Source organism: Zophobas morio, unplaced genomic scaffold, assembly GCF_036711695.1.
Source record: "Zophobas morio isolate AGI-343-1 ecotype UQ-CSIRO unplaced genomic scaffold, CSIRO_AGI_Zmor_V1 ptg000007l, whole genome shotgun sequence".
In the NCBI taxonomy this organism is placed as follows: domain Eukaryota; kingdom Metazoa; phylum Arthropoda; class Insecta; order Coleoptera; family Tenebrionidae; genus Zophobas; species Zophobas morio.
In genome coordinates, this window is record NW_026972112.1 from 7,360,663 (window position 1) to 7,379,331 (window position 18,669).

The window sequence follows — 18,669 nt, forward strand, 5'->3', positions numbered from 1 at the left end:
TATATGTATCGCACTGTTATTAAAATTTTTTTCTGAAAAATTTCAGTTTCACAAATCCGGCCCTGTGCACTTTCACAATGGGTAATGATTAAGGGTGCTGTAAACTACCCACAAACTTAAACACGGAACCGGTTCATAAAATTCATATATTTTTAACACAACTTTATTAAAAAATCAGAACGTTTTGGTGGTGAACCAAAATTCAAAATATTAAAAAAAGGCAACAGAAGCCTGAGAAAATACCATACAGCGCCGATGTTTTTGTTATAAATTAATAGTAAGCATATATAGACAACGCCGTCATGTATTTTATTTTAAATTTTAAATTAGAAATAGACGTTAATTTTGTCGAAGGCATTGTGTCAACAGAAAGATGTAAAAGTATGTCAAAAGAATATTGTTTATAAATAACATAGTATTATTAATAAGTGAGCTACCATTCTGCATTTAAGTTGATGCTTATGCAATTTTTTATGTGGCGAAATATGTATTATTGTATACTTAAATTCTGAGTATTAAAAAATTCAGTTCTAAAATATATTAAGCTTTTTTAAAGAAACAGGAAAAGTTATCTAGTTCTACAGTATTTCAAATAATTAGAAAGTACTTGAAGCATTTTCAGTACTTCAAGTATTTGTAAGTACTTGAAGTATACCTCCAGTACTTCAAGTACTCGTAAGTACTTGAAGTAATGTACTTGGCTTGTACTTCAAGTAGATCTGAAAAGTACTTGATACTTGAAATAGTCTTGCTGAAAGTAAGTACTTGGTACTTTACTTGAACACTATTTCAAATAGTACTTTGTACTTGGTACTTCAAGTACTTTTTTTGAGTACTTTGAACAGCTCTGTCTGATGCTACTGCTTCTCTTCCGTACTTTAGCATCTCGTCCTTTATTCCGTTTCTACCAGGACTTTTGTTGTTTTTCATCTGCCTTAGTGTTTCTCTGATCTCTCCTTCGTCAATTTCTATTGTTTCATCTGGGTCATCCGAGTCGTTCACTCTTTCGTTCGTATCTTGCTGTGTATCCTGTTCGTTTAGCAGCTCTTCAAAGTATTCTGCCCATCGTTTTATTCTTGCTTATTCGTCTCCTATCAGGTGGCCGTCCTTGTCTTTACAATATATTACTCGTGGTTGATAGCCTCTTTTCTCTTTTTTCACGTCCTGGTAGAAGTTCCTTATTTCGTTCTTGTTGAAGTTTTCTTCTATTTGTCGTATTTGTTCTTCCATCTTTGCTCGTTTCTTATTTCTGCATATCTTCTTGTACTCTTTCCTTTTTTCTTGGTAATCTTTTTGGTTCTTCTCATTTTTTGATTTTAGATATTTCTGTCTGGCTGACCTCCCCGCTTCTATTGCTTTTCTACATTCCTCGTCAAACCATTCGTTTCTATTTTTGTTGTCTTTTTTGACGAACCCTAGTACTTCTTCCGAGGTCTTCCATATGTTCTCTTGTAGTTCTTCCCACCTCTTTTCTATAGGTATGTCTTGCTCTGTTGATCTTATTCTCTCATTCATCTTTTGTTCGTATTCCTGTTGTACTTCAGCTTTCTTAAGTTTGTTTACATTTATATCACGTTGCGTCTTCTTTCCTTCTTTTTTCTTCGGTATTTCTTGTTTGAGGTCTGCTCTTACTAGAAAGTAGTCTTAATTCGCTTCTGCTCCCCTGTAGCTTCTTAATCTGGTTATTAGTTGGGCATCTCTCCTTTCTACCAGTATGTGGTCTATTTGGTTGACCGTTTTTCCGTCAGGTGACATCCATGTGCTTTTGTAGATCTCTTTCTGCGCAAAGAAGGTGCTTTTCACTACCATTTTATTTTCTTCTGCAAACTCTATCAGTTTTTCTCCATTTTGATTCGTTTTTTGGTGTTTGCTTTCTTTCCCGATTGTTGGCCTGTAGCAATTCTCTTTACCTATCATTGCGTTGGCGTCTCCTATAACCATTTTAATGTCATGCTTTGGTATTTTCGCATATTCTCTTTCTAGTTCTTCGTAATATTCTGTTTTTACTTCTAGATCTTTCTTTTCAGTCGGTGCATGTATATTCACTAGGCTTATTTTCCTGTACTTAAGTACTTCTCAATCTTATATAGCTCATTCTTTCTGAGATTGGTTTGAAGGTAATTACTACTCCTTTCAGGTTCTTCTTCACCATGAATCCTGTTCCTAGTTCTCTGTTGTCAATTCCGCTATTAAATAATATGTAGTTGTCTATTTCAGTAATGAATTTGCCTTTTTGTTTCGCCTCTTGTATAGCTGCTACATTTATATTATACCTTTGTAATTCTTGAACTATTTGTTTGAGTTTTCCTTCGCTATATGTTCCTCGAACATTCCATGTTCCTATTCTAATTTTCGGGTTTTTCTTTCTCTTCGTAATTCCTATCGGGTCATCCATGAGCTTTGCATACGTCGTCATTGTTTTCCGGTGTGTGGTTTCTTCCTCTGTTAGTTTTTTGGATTTTCTTTGGGGTGCGACGGTGCTTTCACTAATTTGTCTAATTTAGTGTCCCAATGCCAGACTTCTCCTGCCCATATCATCTTTTTGTACCCTACTTTTGCCTCGACTCCTTTCCCTTTTTCTGCTGCTGCTATTCCTCTTATTTTCTTCTGTATCTCGCCCTCTTGTTTGGTGTAATCGTCTTCAATAAACGTTTTTGATCCTTTTAATTTGTTCTTCTGTTTCATGATTGCTCTTTTTGTGTCCCAGTTCTCTATCGTTGCTACTACTATGTCGTATTTTTCGCTGACTAATCTTGCGTCTTGTATCTTAGTTTGGATTCCTACCTTATTTTTTAGGAGTTCTTCAACCTCTGCTGTTATTTTGCTTCCTTGTAGTTTCCTTCCTTTGATTACGATGTTGTTTCTCGTTTCTGCTTTTTCCAGTTTTTCTAAGTGTTGCTCCACTCTTTCTAATCTTTTGGTCAGTCTTTGGTTTTCTTCTCTTAGTGTTGTTACTTCTGTTTGGTATGCTCTTTGGTCTCTTTTCATTTCTGCGATTTCCTCCATTAACGTTTTGAACATATTCTTTACTCCGTCCATGTCTCCTGCTTGTACCCTCTTCTGCTTCCTCTGTACTCTTTGACCTTCCGGTGATGGTGAAAAGGAGGTTTCTCTTTTTCGTTTCTGGTTGTCTTGTCCTTCTATTGCTAGTTTGTGTCCTTTTTCCGGTTCAGGATTCCCGTTTAGCATTCCCTGGCCGACTTTCTTGCTTCCTGTGTATCTAGTACGTTCCTGTGTTGTTTACTTCGTGCCGCGATAAGAACTGTCACCCAGACTATCTCTTCGGAGGTTAGGTTCTTTTGATTCCACACTTTCCCTAATAATTACTGTCCTTACACTTCTTGGTGCTTCTTACTGTTATTCCACTCCACTTCTTTGTTTTCTACTACTTCTCTTTCGCTTTTGACGCTCGATATCTCTCGATTTTCGAGTTTGGATTTCGGGGCGTGTTCTGCTTATCGTAGTCAGGACCGTACTCATAATCAACATAATAATCAAAGATTGAAGCGAGACATTGGATGGTATGAATAAAACTGAGTAGATACTCATATTCGAAGTACGAAGTACCTACTTGCAAACATTGTATCTCCCCGGACACAAATTGAACATCTACGCGTTTTGTGAGCATTTAATCTAAAAATGAACATCGGTGTGGCAAATGACTATTTGTCCTTATAAATAATAAATTAAATGTAATATATTTTTGTTTCCTTAAGAATACCAAGTTAACAAAGTTAGTTGAGTTACAAAAGTCTCTTTTGCTCCAAGTTGGCCAACAACGAGCGATTTTCAAGATTTTTGTGAAACTTTACTGGTTTTGAATTTGAATTTTCTGTCCTCGATAGTTGATGCTCAGCAAGAACCACGGGAAAGTCTGGAGCAGATCTCTCTAGGAAAGGAGAGGGCTAGGATTTGTTAATGAGGGATAGAACGTTATACAGTACAATACAACAGAAATACAATACAGGTACCGACAATGTAACTACAATACAGAATACAGTACAGATACAGATACAATTCAGATACAATACAAATGCAAAGTCACGATGAGACTGCAAAAATGATTTTTCAAAATTTGGTCGGGAAAATGCCCATTTTCGGGGATAATTTAACATTGTTTAAACAAATTGATTTGTTTTTAATAATTTCGGGTTTGTAGGAAAACGAGTTTCGGTTTAATTATCGTGTATTGATGCTTATCATATTTAAATATTATAAATGATATTAATTACGTTTAAAATTTATTTATTTATATAGCGAAAATGTATAGCTTTGATCAACCAACTTCAATCGTTTCGAAAATCTTCCCAAAAGTTAAACATTGTCGAGTAAACAAATCACGGAACCCAGTAAATTAAAACTCAAATCGTACTTACCATGATTATCGGCCTTTTCGGAACAATATCCACTATCCTTCGTGTTCACAGCACTTAACACAAAACATTTTCGCTAATATTTATTAACAATATATTAGAAATTCGCGAACACGTGCTACTTTTAACCCAAAACGGAGCTCCAGTGTTGCTGCTACCAGACCGGAATCAAAACTGAACACAAAGGATCGAAAATGTGACCTTTCATCAGGTAGCTCACGTGACAGTGACATCATCGTACGTTACGATGATATTGCAAAAATTATTTTTAACATTTTCGCTCAGAAATTGTACATGTTCGGGGTTAATTTAACAATGTTTAAACAAACTAATTTGTTTTTGCTAACCTCGTGTTCTTAAACATTATGAATTATATTAGTTATGTCATTTCTGCAACTCTTGAGTTATTCTCTAAAATAAATTGACTGATCCATACATTTTTTTGAGTCACTGTAAAAGCAAATCTAAAAAATATGAATGCAATGATAAATTACGAAAACATACTGATGATATTTTGCACATTTTAGATAGGATTTATTCGGCAAAATCTTGAGATGACGTCATCAAGTTTTTGGGCTTGATAAACAGATATATTTTGATTAAAAACGTACCATGTCGAACATTAACTTCAAAACGTCTGCAATATTTCAAAATTCAGTTTTGCAATTCTTGATTCAATCAATAAAATAAACTGACTCAGTGATTAATTTTTTTGAGACACTCCCTATAAGCAAAACTATAAAATATGAATGGAATGATAAATCACAAGTATAGTCTCATCCTATTTTGGATATTTTAAAAAGGATTGATTTGGCAAAATTTTGGGCTGACGTCATCAATTTTTTACAGGGGATAAGTAAATATATTTTGAATAAAAATTTATGTTTAAAACATCTGCAAGATTTCAAAGCATTCGGTTTTACAGATTCAAAATTAAATTGTAGGTGAAACGAATTTCACGGGGTCAGCTAGTTTTTATATAAAAATGGTGGATGCGGCGGGATAAAAAAAATTTACAAATAGTCAAACACTTGTGTTTGTCAGAAATTGGTTTCTACCATATTTTTTAACTTTTCACCCTTCACCCGGATAAATTTAATAAAACTTTGAAGATAGGAGTTTAATTTGTAAATTCCAAATTCCGATACGTTACGATAGCCTAGCACAAATATTTTCTCAAAACGGAGATAACCTTCCCCGTTTCTCGAAATACACCCGCCCGCCTATTTAAAAATATAAATATTGACACAATTTATTCACCGGATTTCGCGTAATAAATTTAGCTCCGGAAGAGTGCTCCCGACATTCCCGTTCCAGCGGGAGCGCTCCGTTCGAAGCTGCATTTTACGACGATTCGCATTCCGCGACGTCGGTTTTAACCAAGAAAATTAAAAATCTCCGAAAACTTAATTACAAACATCCAGAGCATCCAGAAATTCTCTCAAAGACGAAGTAGCTTCCAAAAAGAGGGAAAGAAGTTGCCATGCCGCCAGGATATTAACTTAGGCTGCGACTACGTCGCCTCCAGTGAAACGTTTCACGGCAGACTGGCTTCTTAAATCTAATTTGATTAGCCCTGTTAAAGGTGTTTACTTTTTTCTTCTGTGTTTAAATTATGTTCCGCCCTAATGTCTTACCGGTTAATCTCGGAAGTCGGGTTGTTATGTGAGTTTATTTCGGGTAATAACTTGCCAGATTTTGCTTAGGCAAGTGGTCGGGATAATTAGTCTTTCGACTAACTCTTCTTCGGAGGAATAAAAAGGAAGTGGCAGTTCCTGCCAAGGATTTGTTTTATTTAGCTTGTGAGATAACATTTGCAATTAGAAGCACTGGCGGGACTGAATCATATAGTTCTACACTATTTCAGGTAAAAAAAACACCATACTGTGGTTGTGTTACATAATATAAAAACACGAATTAAAACACTTATTAGTATTGTTGCGAATTATAATAATTTAATAATTAATGCGTTATACCTTTGACAAATATAATAATTTCAATCGGTTGCTTTCTGTTTGCAATAATTATAAATGCGGCTCGATATGAAATGACCATCATTTTATAGGTAATCTCTTTGTCTCTATCTATAATAATTTACTTTACCACAGCCATGTCATAATCCCTGATTTATGACAATCGACGGTTTCAAGAGGATTATGGACACCAAACATCAATTCAGTAGAGTGGAGTGGTCAGGCAATAACAAAGGATCTGAAATGATGAAGATTGACAGATATTGATAATCTTATGTCAAAACATAATATGCAAATGAAGACCCTTAGTCATAACAGATGCATGAGCAAGCAAAACCCCGTTTACGATTTTCAGCAAACCCCTAAAAGTATTTCTTTGTAGCAAGGAAGTGGGGGAAAAGGCGGCTGTAATCTAAGAGAAAAATAATAAAACTAGAAAAGTCGTATGTCATAACGGTAGTTGTTCGGATAACTTCAGTGCCACCTGCGATCCAAAGTATGCACTGAAAGACAATGTCAGTGGAAATTCCAAAGTTTTCATGAGAATTTCACCGACACGAGAAAACTTAAATGTCTCTCTAAAGCGCTTTATTGTATGATTTAGAGGCACTCGTTTCACGAGACTCACTCTTCAACACCTTCATAACACTTTGTATGATCCTTTATTGGTCCTTCAGAATACAGCAGGCAAGACAAATGTTTATGCGCAAATGTATCATTCTTCCCAAAATTCATTCCCCGGATGTAATTTAAATTTTAATTGCGAAATATCAAATGTTTGTTCTCGTAAAGCTTCGCCGTGGGCCGTTATTCAATACGGCGGAATTAGCAAACAAAGTAATTAATTAACTACACAAACGAAAATTATCGAAACTCATCATCCGGAGAAAAGACGGAATGGATGAATTTAAACTGTGTATTTTTATGAATGCGAAATTGATTACATTACGACAGCAATCTAAAATGGTAATCACGGCTCAAAATTCCGCGCTTCTGCTGAATTAAATATTTACGTAGGCTCACCTAAATCACAAAGTTCTCGAAAAAATTATACGCCGCCAAATCTAATTTGCGTTTTGCACATACTGAAAAATTGAGCACTTCCCGAATCGATTATCTTTCTTCGCACTCGCGGAAATACATATTCAGAGAGATTTTTGTTTGTTTTATTGTCCTCGAATTTATGATTTATCGCCGTTTCGACCGCGGCTTTTTCCGTCTGCTGTTTTTACGGCGGTTCTCTCAAGAGCGCAAATTTTTATTTTCGGGCAGGAACGACGTTAATTTATTGAATTGCGGACAGACGGAACTATCGGCAGAGGCTGTCGTAATAACTTTATTTGTGTCGGGAATGAACAGGTAAAGTTTTATTAAGCAAACACACGACGGGTTCTTATAGTTTATTCGATAAATAAAGTGGAGACTGACACCTTTATTTTCGGATGTTATGGGTCTGATTAAATAATTGATTTGTCGCAGAAAATAAGCGGTTTTTAAATAGTTGTTCATATATCATTTCAATTTGATCTAATTTTTTGTATATCCACTTATAAAAAACTTTTAAATGTGACGCTTTATATATAGTAGATTTTAGATAAAACGCTCAGCGATGTTCTAATAATTTCTTCAAAAGTCACTCAATTAATGTTTCCTATTTTAGAGGTTAAAAAACTATGACTGGTCCTAACTTCGTACCAGCAGAATTACACCATTGCTATTTTTTATATAGAACGAGCTTAAAATGAAATTTTATATATCTTTGACACTATTCAAATTTCCTTAGAAAATATTCTATTAAATTATATATATGCAGAGCTACACGTGGCAATTAAAAAAATATATAAAATTATTTTTAGAGAACTTTGTTTGAATTTTACTTTTAAGGAAGAATTGTAGTAGGGTCCATCCGACGAACGGCTACTTTATTATTCCTCTGTCCTTCATCCTTTGTCCTTCGTCTTTCGACTTTCGTTAATTGTTCTTCGTCCTTCTGGAGTGAGTGGTGGTCGCCGAGATTCTTTCAAACTACTTGAAAAACAAAAAAAAGGGATCGCCAGGATTCTTTGAAATTACTTCAAAAACAACACAAAGAATCCTCGAGGTTCTTTCAAACTACTTGAAAAATAAGGCACAAGGGGTCTTGGAGATTCTTTTAAACCACTTCAAAAACAAAAGAAAAAGGGTCCCCGATCTTGTTTCAAGCTACTTCAAAAACAAAACATAAAGAGTCCCCGGATTCTCTCAAATTACTTCAAAAGAAAACAAAGGATCCTCGAAAATTTTTCAGACTATTTCCGAAAACTGGACGCAAGGGGTCCCCGATTTTTTTTTCAAACTACTTGGGCAATCAGATCAAATACGGATCCCCAATTTTACGATTTTTCGATCATAAAATTTGTCGTTTTTTTAAAGTGTCATTTTTATTTTTTTGCATGGCCTGACTTGACTTGACCTGACTCGGCCGAAGCTGAATTAACTTGACTTGTTTAAGAATCCAATATTTACTATTTTGACGATATTTAGATGATTTTGAAGATAAGAATATTAGCTATTTGTCAGTTGTACAATTTTTTCTAAAGGCTTTTGATTAAAAGGAGTACATTTCATAACTTACGACTTATAGGTATAAAGGACTGGATTACGTTTCCCCGTAATATAATTAGCTATATATTTTATTAATACAAAAGTTTTTAAGTTCTTCACTAATGGCTCCCGAGATTCTTTCAAATTCTTTTTAAAAACATCAGCGACTCCCGACATTCTTTCAAATCCTCTCAAAAAACACCAGCGCTCCCGAGATTCTGGCAAATTGCTTTAAAATACACCAGGGGCTCCCGATATTCATTAAAATTCTTCCAGAAAAAAGAACACTGAAGCCCTTGAGATTCTTGCAAATTCTTTCAAAAAAATCACTAATGGCTCTCAAGATTCTTTCAAATTCTTTCAAAAAAACTCTAAATGCCTCCGAGATTCTTTCAAATTAATCCACACAAAAAACTAGGGCTTTCCGAAATCCTTTAAATTTTTAGACAAAAAACATCGGCTGTTTCCAAGATTCTCTCAAATTTTTGGGAAAAAACACCTGAGTTGCCCCAAATTCTTTCAAGTTCTTCCAAAAACGGCTCGCGAGATTTTCAACCATTTTTGAAAAAAAGAACAATACCAGAGACTCCCGAGATTCTTTCAGATTCTCTCAAAAAAACACTAACAACTCCCAAGATTCTTTCAAATTCGTTTAAGAAACACCAGATACTCCCGAGATTCTTTCAATTTGTTACAAAAAACACTACCCGTCCCCGAGATTCTTTCAAATTCCTTTTTAAAACAGCAGGGGCTTCCGAGATTCTTTCAGATTATTCCAGAAAAAAATTAGAGCTTCCCGAGAATTTTTAAATTCTTGAAAAAAAAGACCGTCTGTTACCGAGATTCTCCCAAATTTTTGGGAAAAAAACACCTGAGGTGCCCGAAATTCTACCAAATTGTTTAAAAAATACGTGCGAAATTCTTTCAACAATTTTCGAAAAAAAAAATAGAGACTCTCGAGAATCTTTTAAATTCTTCCAGAAAAAAAACACTAGGAACCCTCGAGATTCTTTCAAATTGTCACAAAAAAACACTAACGGCTTCTGAGGTTCTTTCAAATTCCCTCACAATAATAAATTCCTTTAAAATACATCAGGGGCTCCCCAAATTCTTTCAAATTCTTCCAGAAAAAAAACACTAAAAGCTCCTAAGATTTTTTAACATTCTTTCAAAAAAAATGGCTAATGGCTCCCAAAATTCTTTCAGCTTCTCTCAAAAAGACACTAACGGCTTCCGAGATTTTTTCAAATTCCTTTAAAAACACCAGGGACTCCTGAGATTTTTTCAAAATCTCTTCCGAGCTTCTTTCAGATTATTCTAGGAAAAAAAACTAGGTTTTCTCGATTTTCTTTAAAAATTTGAAAAAAAAAACACCGGCTGTTCCCGAGGCTCTCCTTAAGTTTTGGAAAAACAAAACATCTAAGGTACCCGAAATTCTTTCAAATTCTTCCAAAAAACGGCTTGCGACATTCTTCCAACTATTTTCAAAAAAAAAAAATAAAAAACAACAGAGACTCCCGAGAATCTTTCAAATTCTTCCAGAAAAAAAACACTAGGAGCCCCCGAGATTCTTTCAAATCGTCTCAAACTGAAAGCAACGGCTCGCGGGCTTCTTTCAAATTCTCTCAAAATGACACTAGCTGCCCCCGAGATTCTGTCAAATTTCTTTAAAAACACAAGGAGCTTCAAAGATTCTTTCAGACTATTGCGAAAAAAACTAAGGCTTCCCGAAATTCTTCAAATTTTTGGCAAAAAAACACCGGCTGTTGCCGAGATTCTCTCAAATTTTTGGGGAAAAGCACTTGAGATGCCCGAAAAACATTTTTCGAATAAAAAAGAAAAAACAACGGAGACTCCCGAGAATCTTTCAAATTCTTCCAGAAAAAAAAACACTAGAAACCCTCGAGATTCTTTCAAATTGTCTCAGAAAAACGCAAACGGCTCCTGAGGTTCTTTCAAATTCGTTTAAAAAACACCAGGGACTCCCGAGATTCTTTCTAATTCCCTCGCAATAACACTAGCGGCCCCCGACATTCTCTTAAATTTCTTTAAAATACATCAGGGGTTCCCCAAATTCTTTCAAATTCTTCCAGAAAAAAAAAACACTAAAAGTTCCTAAGCTTTTTTAAAATTGTTTAAAAAAAATAGCTAATGGTTCCCAAAATTCTTTCAAATTCTCTCAAAAAAACACTAACGGGTCCCGAGATTCTTTCAAATTCCTTTAAAAATACCAGGGACTCCTGAGATTCTTTCAAATTCTCTTAATAATCACCAGGGGCTCCCGAGCTTCTTTCAGATTATTCTAGAAAATAATACTAGTGACCCCCGAGATTCTGTCAAATTTTGTTCAAAATACACCAGGGGCTCCCAAAATTCTTTCAAATTCTTCCAGAAAAAAGAACACTAGAAGCCCCTGAGATTCCTTCAAATTCTTTAAAAAAATCACTAATGGCTCCCGAGATTCTTTCAAATTGGTTTAAGAAACACCAGAAACTCCCAAGAATCTTTCAAATTCTTTCAAAAAAATACTAACGGTCCCCGAGATTCTTTCAAATTCTCTCAAAAAAATCACTAATGGCTAACGAGATTCTTTCAAATTCTCTCAAAAAAAGACTAACGGGTCCCAAGATTTTTTCAAAATCTCTCAAGAAAACACTGGAGGCACCCGAGATTATTTCAAATTCCTTTTAAAATCAGCAGGAGTTCCCCAGATTCTTTCAGATTATTTCAGAAAAAAAACTAGAACTTCCCGAGAATGTTTAAATTTTTGAAAAAAAATACAGTCTGTTCCCGAGATTCTCCAAAATTTTTGGGAAAAAACACCTGAGGTGCCCGAAATTCTTTCAAATTCTTAAAAAAAGACGTGCGAGATTCTTTCAACCATTTTCGAAAAAAAAACAACACAGACTCCCGAGAAGATTTCAAATTCTTCCAGAAAATAAACACTAGGAACCCTCGAGATTCTTTCAAATTCGTTTAAAAAACACCAAAGACTCCCGAGATTCTTTCAATCTGTCTCAAAAAACACTAGCCATCCCCGAGATTCCCTCAAATTTCTTTCAAAAACAGCAGGGGCTCCCGAGATTCTTTTAGATTACTCCAGAAAAAAAACCTAGAGCTTTCCGAGAATCTTTCAATTTAAAAAAAAACTGCGTCTGTTCCCGAGATTCTTCCAAATTTTTGGGAAAACAGCACCTGAGGTGCCCGAAATTCTTTGAAATTCTTAAAAAATAACGTGCGAGATTCTTTCAACCATTTTCGAAAAAAAAAACAATAGAAAATCTTTCAAATTCGTCCAAAAAAACACTAGGAACCCTCGAGATTCTTTCAAATTGTCTCAAAAAAACACTAACGGCTACTGAGGTTCTTTCAAATTCGTTTAAAAAACACCAGGGACTCCCGAGATTCTTTCAAATTCTCTCAAAATAACACTGGGGGCCCCACGACATTCTGTTAAATTTCTTTAAAATACACCAAGGTCCCCCCAAATTCTTCCAGAAAAAAAACACTAAAAGCCCTAAGATTCTTTAAAATTTTTTCAAAAAAATCGCTAATGTCTCCCAATTTTCTATCAAATTCCCACAAAAAGACACTAACGGCTCCCGAGATTCTTTCAGATTCCGTTAAAAACACCACGGATTCCAGAGAATCTTTCAAAATCTCTTAAAAAATCACCAGGGACTCCCGAGATTCTTTCAGATTATTCTAGAAAAAAAACTAGGGCTTCCCGAGATTCTTTAAATTTTTGAAAAAAAACACTTGCTGTTCCTGAGACTTTTACAAAGTTTTGGAAAAACGAAACACCTGAGTGCTCCAAATTCTTTCAAACCAAAAACAAACAACAGAGACTTTCGAGACTCTTTCAAATTCTTCCAGAAAAAAAAACTAGGAACCCCGAGATTCTTTCAAATTGTCTCAAAAAACATAAACAGCTCCCGAGATTCTTTCAAATTCTCTAAAAATGACACTAGCGGCCCCCGAGATTCTGTCAAATTCCTTTAAAAAACACCAGAGGCTTCCAAAATTCTTTCAGATGATTGCAAAAAGGAACTAAAACACCTGAGGTGCCCGAAATTCTTTCAAATTCTTCCAAAAAACGACTCACGAGATCTTTTCAACCATTTTCGAAAATAAAAGAAAAAAAAACGGAGACTCGCGAGAATCTTTCAAATTCTTTCAGAAAAAAAAAACACTAGGAGCCCCGAAATTCTTAAATTGTCTCAAAAACCCACTAACGGCTCCCGAGATTCTTTCAAATTCGTTTAAGAGACACCAGGGACTGACTCCCGAGATTCCTTCAAATTCTCTCAAAAAAAACACTAACGACCCCCAAGATTTTTTCAAAATCTCTCAAAAAATCAGTAACGACTCTCCAAATTCGTGTAAGAAACACCAGAAACTTCCGAGATTCTTTCAATTTGTCTCAGAAATCACTACCCGTCCCCGAGATTCTTTCAAATTCCTTTTAAAAACAGCTGGGGCTTCCGAGATTCTTTCAGATTATTCCAGAAAAAAAATTAGAGCTTCCCGAGAATCTTTAAATTTTTGAAAAAAAAACGTCTGTTCCCTAGATTCTCCCAAATTTTTGGGAAAAAACATCTAAGGTGCCTGAAATTCTTTCAAATTTTTTAAAAAGGCACGACTAACTCCAGAAAATCTTTAAAAAAAAATCAGATTATTCTAGAAAAAAAGAACTAGGGTTTCCCGAGATTCTTTAAATTTTTGAAAAAAAAACACCTGCTGTTCCCGAGACTCTCCCAAAGTTTTGGAAAAAAAAACACCTGAGTGCCCGAAATTCATTCAAATTCTTCCAAAAAACAGCTTGCGAAATTCTTTCCACCATTTTCGAAAAAAAAAACAACAGACTCCCGAGATTCTTTCAAATTCTTCCAGAAAAAAAATACTAGAAACCCCGAGATTCTTTCAAATTGTCTCAAAAAAACATCAACAGCTCCCGAGATTTTTTCAAATTATCTCAAAATGACACTAGCGCCCCTGAGATTCTGGCAAATTCCTTTAAAAAACACCAAAGGCTCCCAAAATTCTTTCAGATTATGGCAAAAAAAATCTAAGGCTTCCCGAAATTCTTTAAATTTTTGTCAAAAAACACCGGCTGTTGTCGAAATTCTGTCAAATTTTTGGGAAAAACCACCTAAGGTGCCCGAAATTCTTTCAAATTCTTCCAAAAAACGGCTCGCGAGATTTTTTCAACCATTTTCGAAAAAAAAGAAGAAACGACGGAGACTCGCGAAAATCTTTCAAATTCTTTAAGAAAAAAACACTAGGAGCCCCGAAATTCTTAAATTGTCTCAAAAACCCACTAACGGCTCCCGAGATTCTTTCAAATTCGTTTAAGAGACACCAGGGACTGATTTCCGAGAATCTTTCAAAATCTCTCAAAAAAACACTAGCGGCTCCCGAGATTCTTTCAAATTCTTTGAAAAAAATACCAGGGGCTCTCGAAATTATTTCAAATTCTTCCAAAAAAAAGAACACTATAAGCCCCCCAGATTCTTTCAAATTCTCTCCACTAATGGCTCGCAAGATTCATTCAAATTCCTTTAAAAACCCGAGATACTTTCATATTCTTCCAGAAAAAACTAGGGCTCCCCGAAATTCTATAAATTCTTTAAATTTTTGCAAAATAAACACCAGCTGTTCCAGAAATTATTTAAAATTTTTGAAAAAAAAATACCAGAGATGGTCGATATTCTTCCAAATTTTCAAAAAAAGGACTCATGAGGCCCCTAGATTTTTACAAATTCTTCCAAAAAAAAAGAAAATACCAGGGGCTCCGAGGTTACTCCAAAAACAAAAAAAGGCACGAGCTTCGCTCACTTTTAGTACTTTTTCGTTTAGATTTTCCTAATTTACGGATCCACCGTATATATGATGAGATATATTGAACTGTCCAAAGTGTACGATGCATGTCGTTAAGTACCAAGAAAATCTTGCAAATAAACCAAGACCTGTACTTCAACAATAAACAATTAAAAATGCCATTTTGTTTTATTTATATACATACTTATTTTGACCAAAAATATGTGCCTTGGACATGACCTGACCTCCAGGACACGTCTCAAAATTGCCTCCACGTGTGATGCAAGCCCCCCGTAAATCAACGTAAAGAAGTACATTCTTGCCAAGACCCATTTGTCACGACGACTTCCAAAATACATGAATACATAAACTCTCCACTTGGAAGCGACCCAAAGCAGCTCGTTGGCCCACTTCTTTATGGCAACCATTAAAGTATGTACATTTCGCGTATATTCGAAATCTCCGCCACTTTATATGGAGATGAAACGACCACACTCCGAAGTAATTCGAAATCTCTCCTACGCATAAAAATGATTAATATGTGTGGAAGTATCGGTAGGATTTATCGGACACGGCGGTAAAGCATCGGGATCAGGGGGAAATTGCGATCGGGGGAAATGACAGGTGGTCTGTGCAGGTGAAATACTCCGGGCCGACTCGGTTAGCGTGCATACATTATAGACGATTCATTATTCAAGGGGTTAATTGAATGGGAATTTCTGAAAGCGTTGTTTTATCGTAAAGCGATAGAACGATTTGCAAATTGTACGAGGGATAATTACCCAATTTGCACACGATTGAAAATTCTCTTTGAGCAAGTTGCGAGAAAGCCGGCTCGACAGCGTTGTTGTTAGTGTGCTGAATTATTGGAGGTGACAGCATGCATAATGCAGATGCAAAATGCAGCATGCGTCGAAAATAGAGTTTCCTCTGATAAATAAGTTAGGGGAATATGGATGCAGGTAATGTTTATAAAACGCGAAAAGTCGTTACGTGGATTTCACGATTTTGAAATGCACGAATTGTGTTTTTGTTTACACGGGTATTGATTCGAATAAACGAAACAATGCAGTAGTACGTATATTGAAGTGCGTTATTCAAAGTCGTTTTTACACGCCTAGTGTAATAATTATACAATGTGCACAACAGAAAACTTACTATACTTATTATATCAATAAAGCATACGAATAAGTAGCACCAGAATTCTGCAGATGCTGCTTTTACCATTACAAACATTTCCCTTGCCAGTTGTTCCAAACCAACAAAAATTTATTGATACTTTTCTCTCAATTTAAATCAATAATGTAAACTTTAAAAGCGAGGGAATAAAAGTAGTGGTGATATATTGCAGTTTATCTATACAGGGTCGTAAAGCACCAATTCCAGTTTTCCTTGAAAATAACTCTCGCACTAAACTTTAACTTGGTGTAATCATCGTATGTGCTTTAAATGTGTTACCTAGTTGGTTGATATCTGCTCGAAAATGAATCTGTAATAAATATAACCTAAACTCTAGTACCTTCCTACCTACTGAACGAAAGAAATTTGAAAAAAGGTTTGATTTTATCTTGAAATCAAATTTTCAAAAAAACAAAAAGTTAGAAACTAGAAACAGTATTTTTGTCGATTTTTATTAAATATGAACTATATTTCAACATTTTTTTATGATTCTGAGCGACGAAACACACTTAAAGCATGCAGAATCGTCTCAGATTAGGAAAAGGAAACGTTTGGGTCAATTTTATGCATTCTGGCGTTCGTAGATACAAGAAAATTGTTAAATTCTTCAGAAACGTCACTTTTGAAGTGTTTTCTTGTAGTTTTAAGCCAATCAGAAATCCTACGGGCTCGGAAAGAGTAACGAAACCATCAAATTTTAGCTAGAAACAGTATTTTTGTCGATTTTTATTAAATATGAACTATATTTCAACATTTTTTGATGATTCTGAGCGACGAAACACACTTAAAGCATGCAGAATCGTCTCAGATTAGGAAAAGGAGACGTTTGGGTCAATTTTATGCATTCTGGCGTTCGTAGATACAAGAAAATTGTTAAATTCTTCAGAAACGTCACTTTTGAAGTGTTTTCTTGTAGTTTTAAGCCAATCAGAAAACCTACGGGCTCGGAAAGAGCAACGAAACCATCAAATTTTAGCTAGAAACAGTATTTTTTTCGATTTTTATTAAATATGAACTATATTTCAACATTTTTTGATGATTCTGAGCGACGAAACACACTTAAAGCATGCAGAATCGTCTCAGATTAGGAAAAGGAGACGTTTGGGTCAATTTTATGCATTCTGGCGTTCGTAGATACAAGAAAATTGTTAAAATTCTTCAGAAACGTCACTTTTGAAATGTTTTCTTGTAGTTTTAAGCCAATCAGAAACCCTACTAACTAAAGATATTTTCACCCTTGAGATCCAGTAGACATCCACAAAAATATATCAACATTGTATGGTAACAAATTATACCAGTAATGTAAAAAGTGGGTCTCCTCATGGGTCACTTTCTTTCTTAAACTGTGACTAGCGTTAACTATTTTTTTCTGTTTTTTCTAAAACGCCGAATAACATGAGTCCACTTTTTATACAGAATATTTTTGTAAGGTTTGCTATTTTTTTTTCGATAAAAAAAATATCTCAAAGCGAAGATTTCTAAAATCTTGACCTGAGACCAGAAAGACGCTATATTTTTGGAATCAGCACATCGAAATGTATTTTTGAATTATAAAATTTTGGAACATTTTTTGTGCATTTCGATCAAGACAAGTTACTTTCGTTCTCATTTCTTCGATAACTCGATAAATATATTTCGAAATTCGCCCACTGAAATATATATCTATTTTTTTTAATGGCACCTCAACTCGAATATTTCTAAAATCTTTCCCAGAGACGATACATTTTTAGAATCAGCATGTCAGAATCTATATTCCAGATTCTTTTGAAGATTTTTAGACCACATATCTAAATCTATATCCCAAAATTTTTCTGAAGATTTTTAGATAACAGTTTCAAAACCAAAATTTGTCAGTATGGAAATTTTAGAATTTTTCGAGTATCTTCGAAACTTAACCAAGGACACTTTTTGTGCTTTCGACCTCCACAAGTTCCTTTCGTCCTCATTTCTACGGTAACTATCATCATTAGAGAGCGGAAAATATGCAGCAAAATTTTGGAAAATATGATCATATGATATGCATCAAGTTTATGCAAATATGCAGTAATTTTCTTAATATATGCAGAGATATGCAGTTGCATATGCTCCAAAAATTAAAAAAAAAAGCTTAATAACCGAACTAAATTTATTTACAAATTGCAAAAGTAGGTTTCCCGTGCTAACCTTTTATTACAAAAAAAATACATAAATCGCATTGCAAAGTGTTTAATTATTAGATCTCACTGACACATAAGTCACATTTTTGAAGATAATATTAAAATTATATTAAAAAATAAATATAGGTAAACAGAACGAATTAAAAAATAGTAGTAATCGTAGTAATCGACTATTTAATTACTATTTTCGTACCTAACAATTTATTTTTAAATGTTTTTCGAAATATTGTAACAAAAAGTTTTTTTTGAAGAATATGTCCACGAAAAGGTTTAATCCATAAATTAATTTGAGTTATTTACATATTAACACACCTGTGTCGCTTTAAATGCTTTGAATGCAACACACGATGAAAAACAATAGGATAACGTCCCTTCGACCACCATAAAACATACCATTAATATACTTAAGTAACGAACAAAAATATTGGGAATGAACGGTATTTCCAAAAGTAATTAGAACCCGAATTTACCTGGAAGGTTGGCTGAATACCCAGTGGTTCCTCCAAACTAACATAAAACCCAAACCTTTCCTAGTTATTTGAAGCTCAGAGGACAATATTTGCAATATGATTAATGAAATTTGGT

At 34.7% G+C, this 18,669-nt stretch overlaps 2 protein-coding genes across 2 annotated transcripts in view; one reads left to right on the forward strand and one right to left on the reverse strand.

The window, feature by feature from the left end:
- The window catches only part of LOC135124066 (uncharacterized), a 219,642-nt gene that overhangs the window by 124,252 nt on the left and 76,721 nt on the right, over nucleotides 1–18,669 (forward strand). The window lies entirely within an intron of this gene.
- LOC135123906 (craniofacial development protein 2-like) lies at nucleotides 1,645–2,416 on the reverse strand. Its single transcript, XM_064048767.1, has 2 exons — nucleotides 2,074–2,416; nucleotides 1,645–1,931 (listed from the first exon to the last, which is right to left on the reverse strand). The coding sequence occupies exons 1-2, from the start codon at nucleotides 2,414–2,416 to the stop codon at nucleotides 1,645–1,647; spliced, it is 630 nt and encodes a 209-aa protein (XP_063904837.1).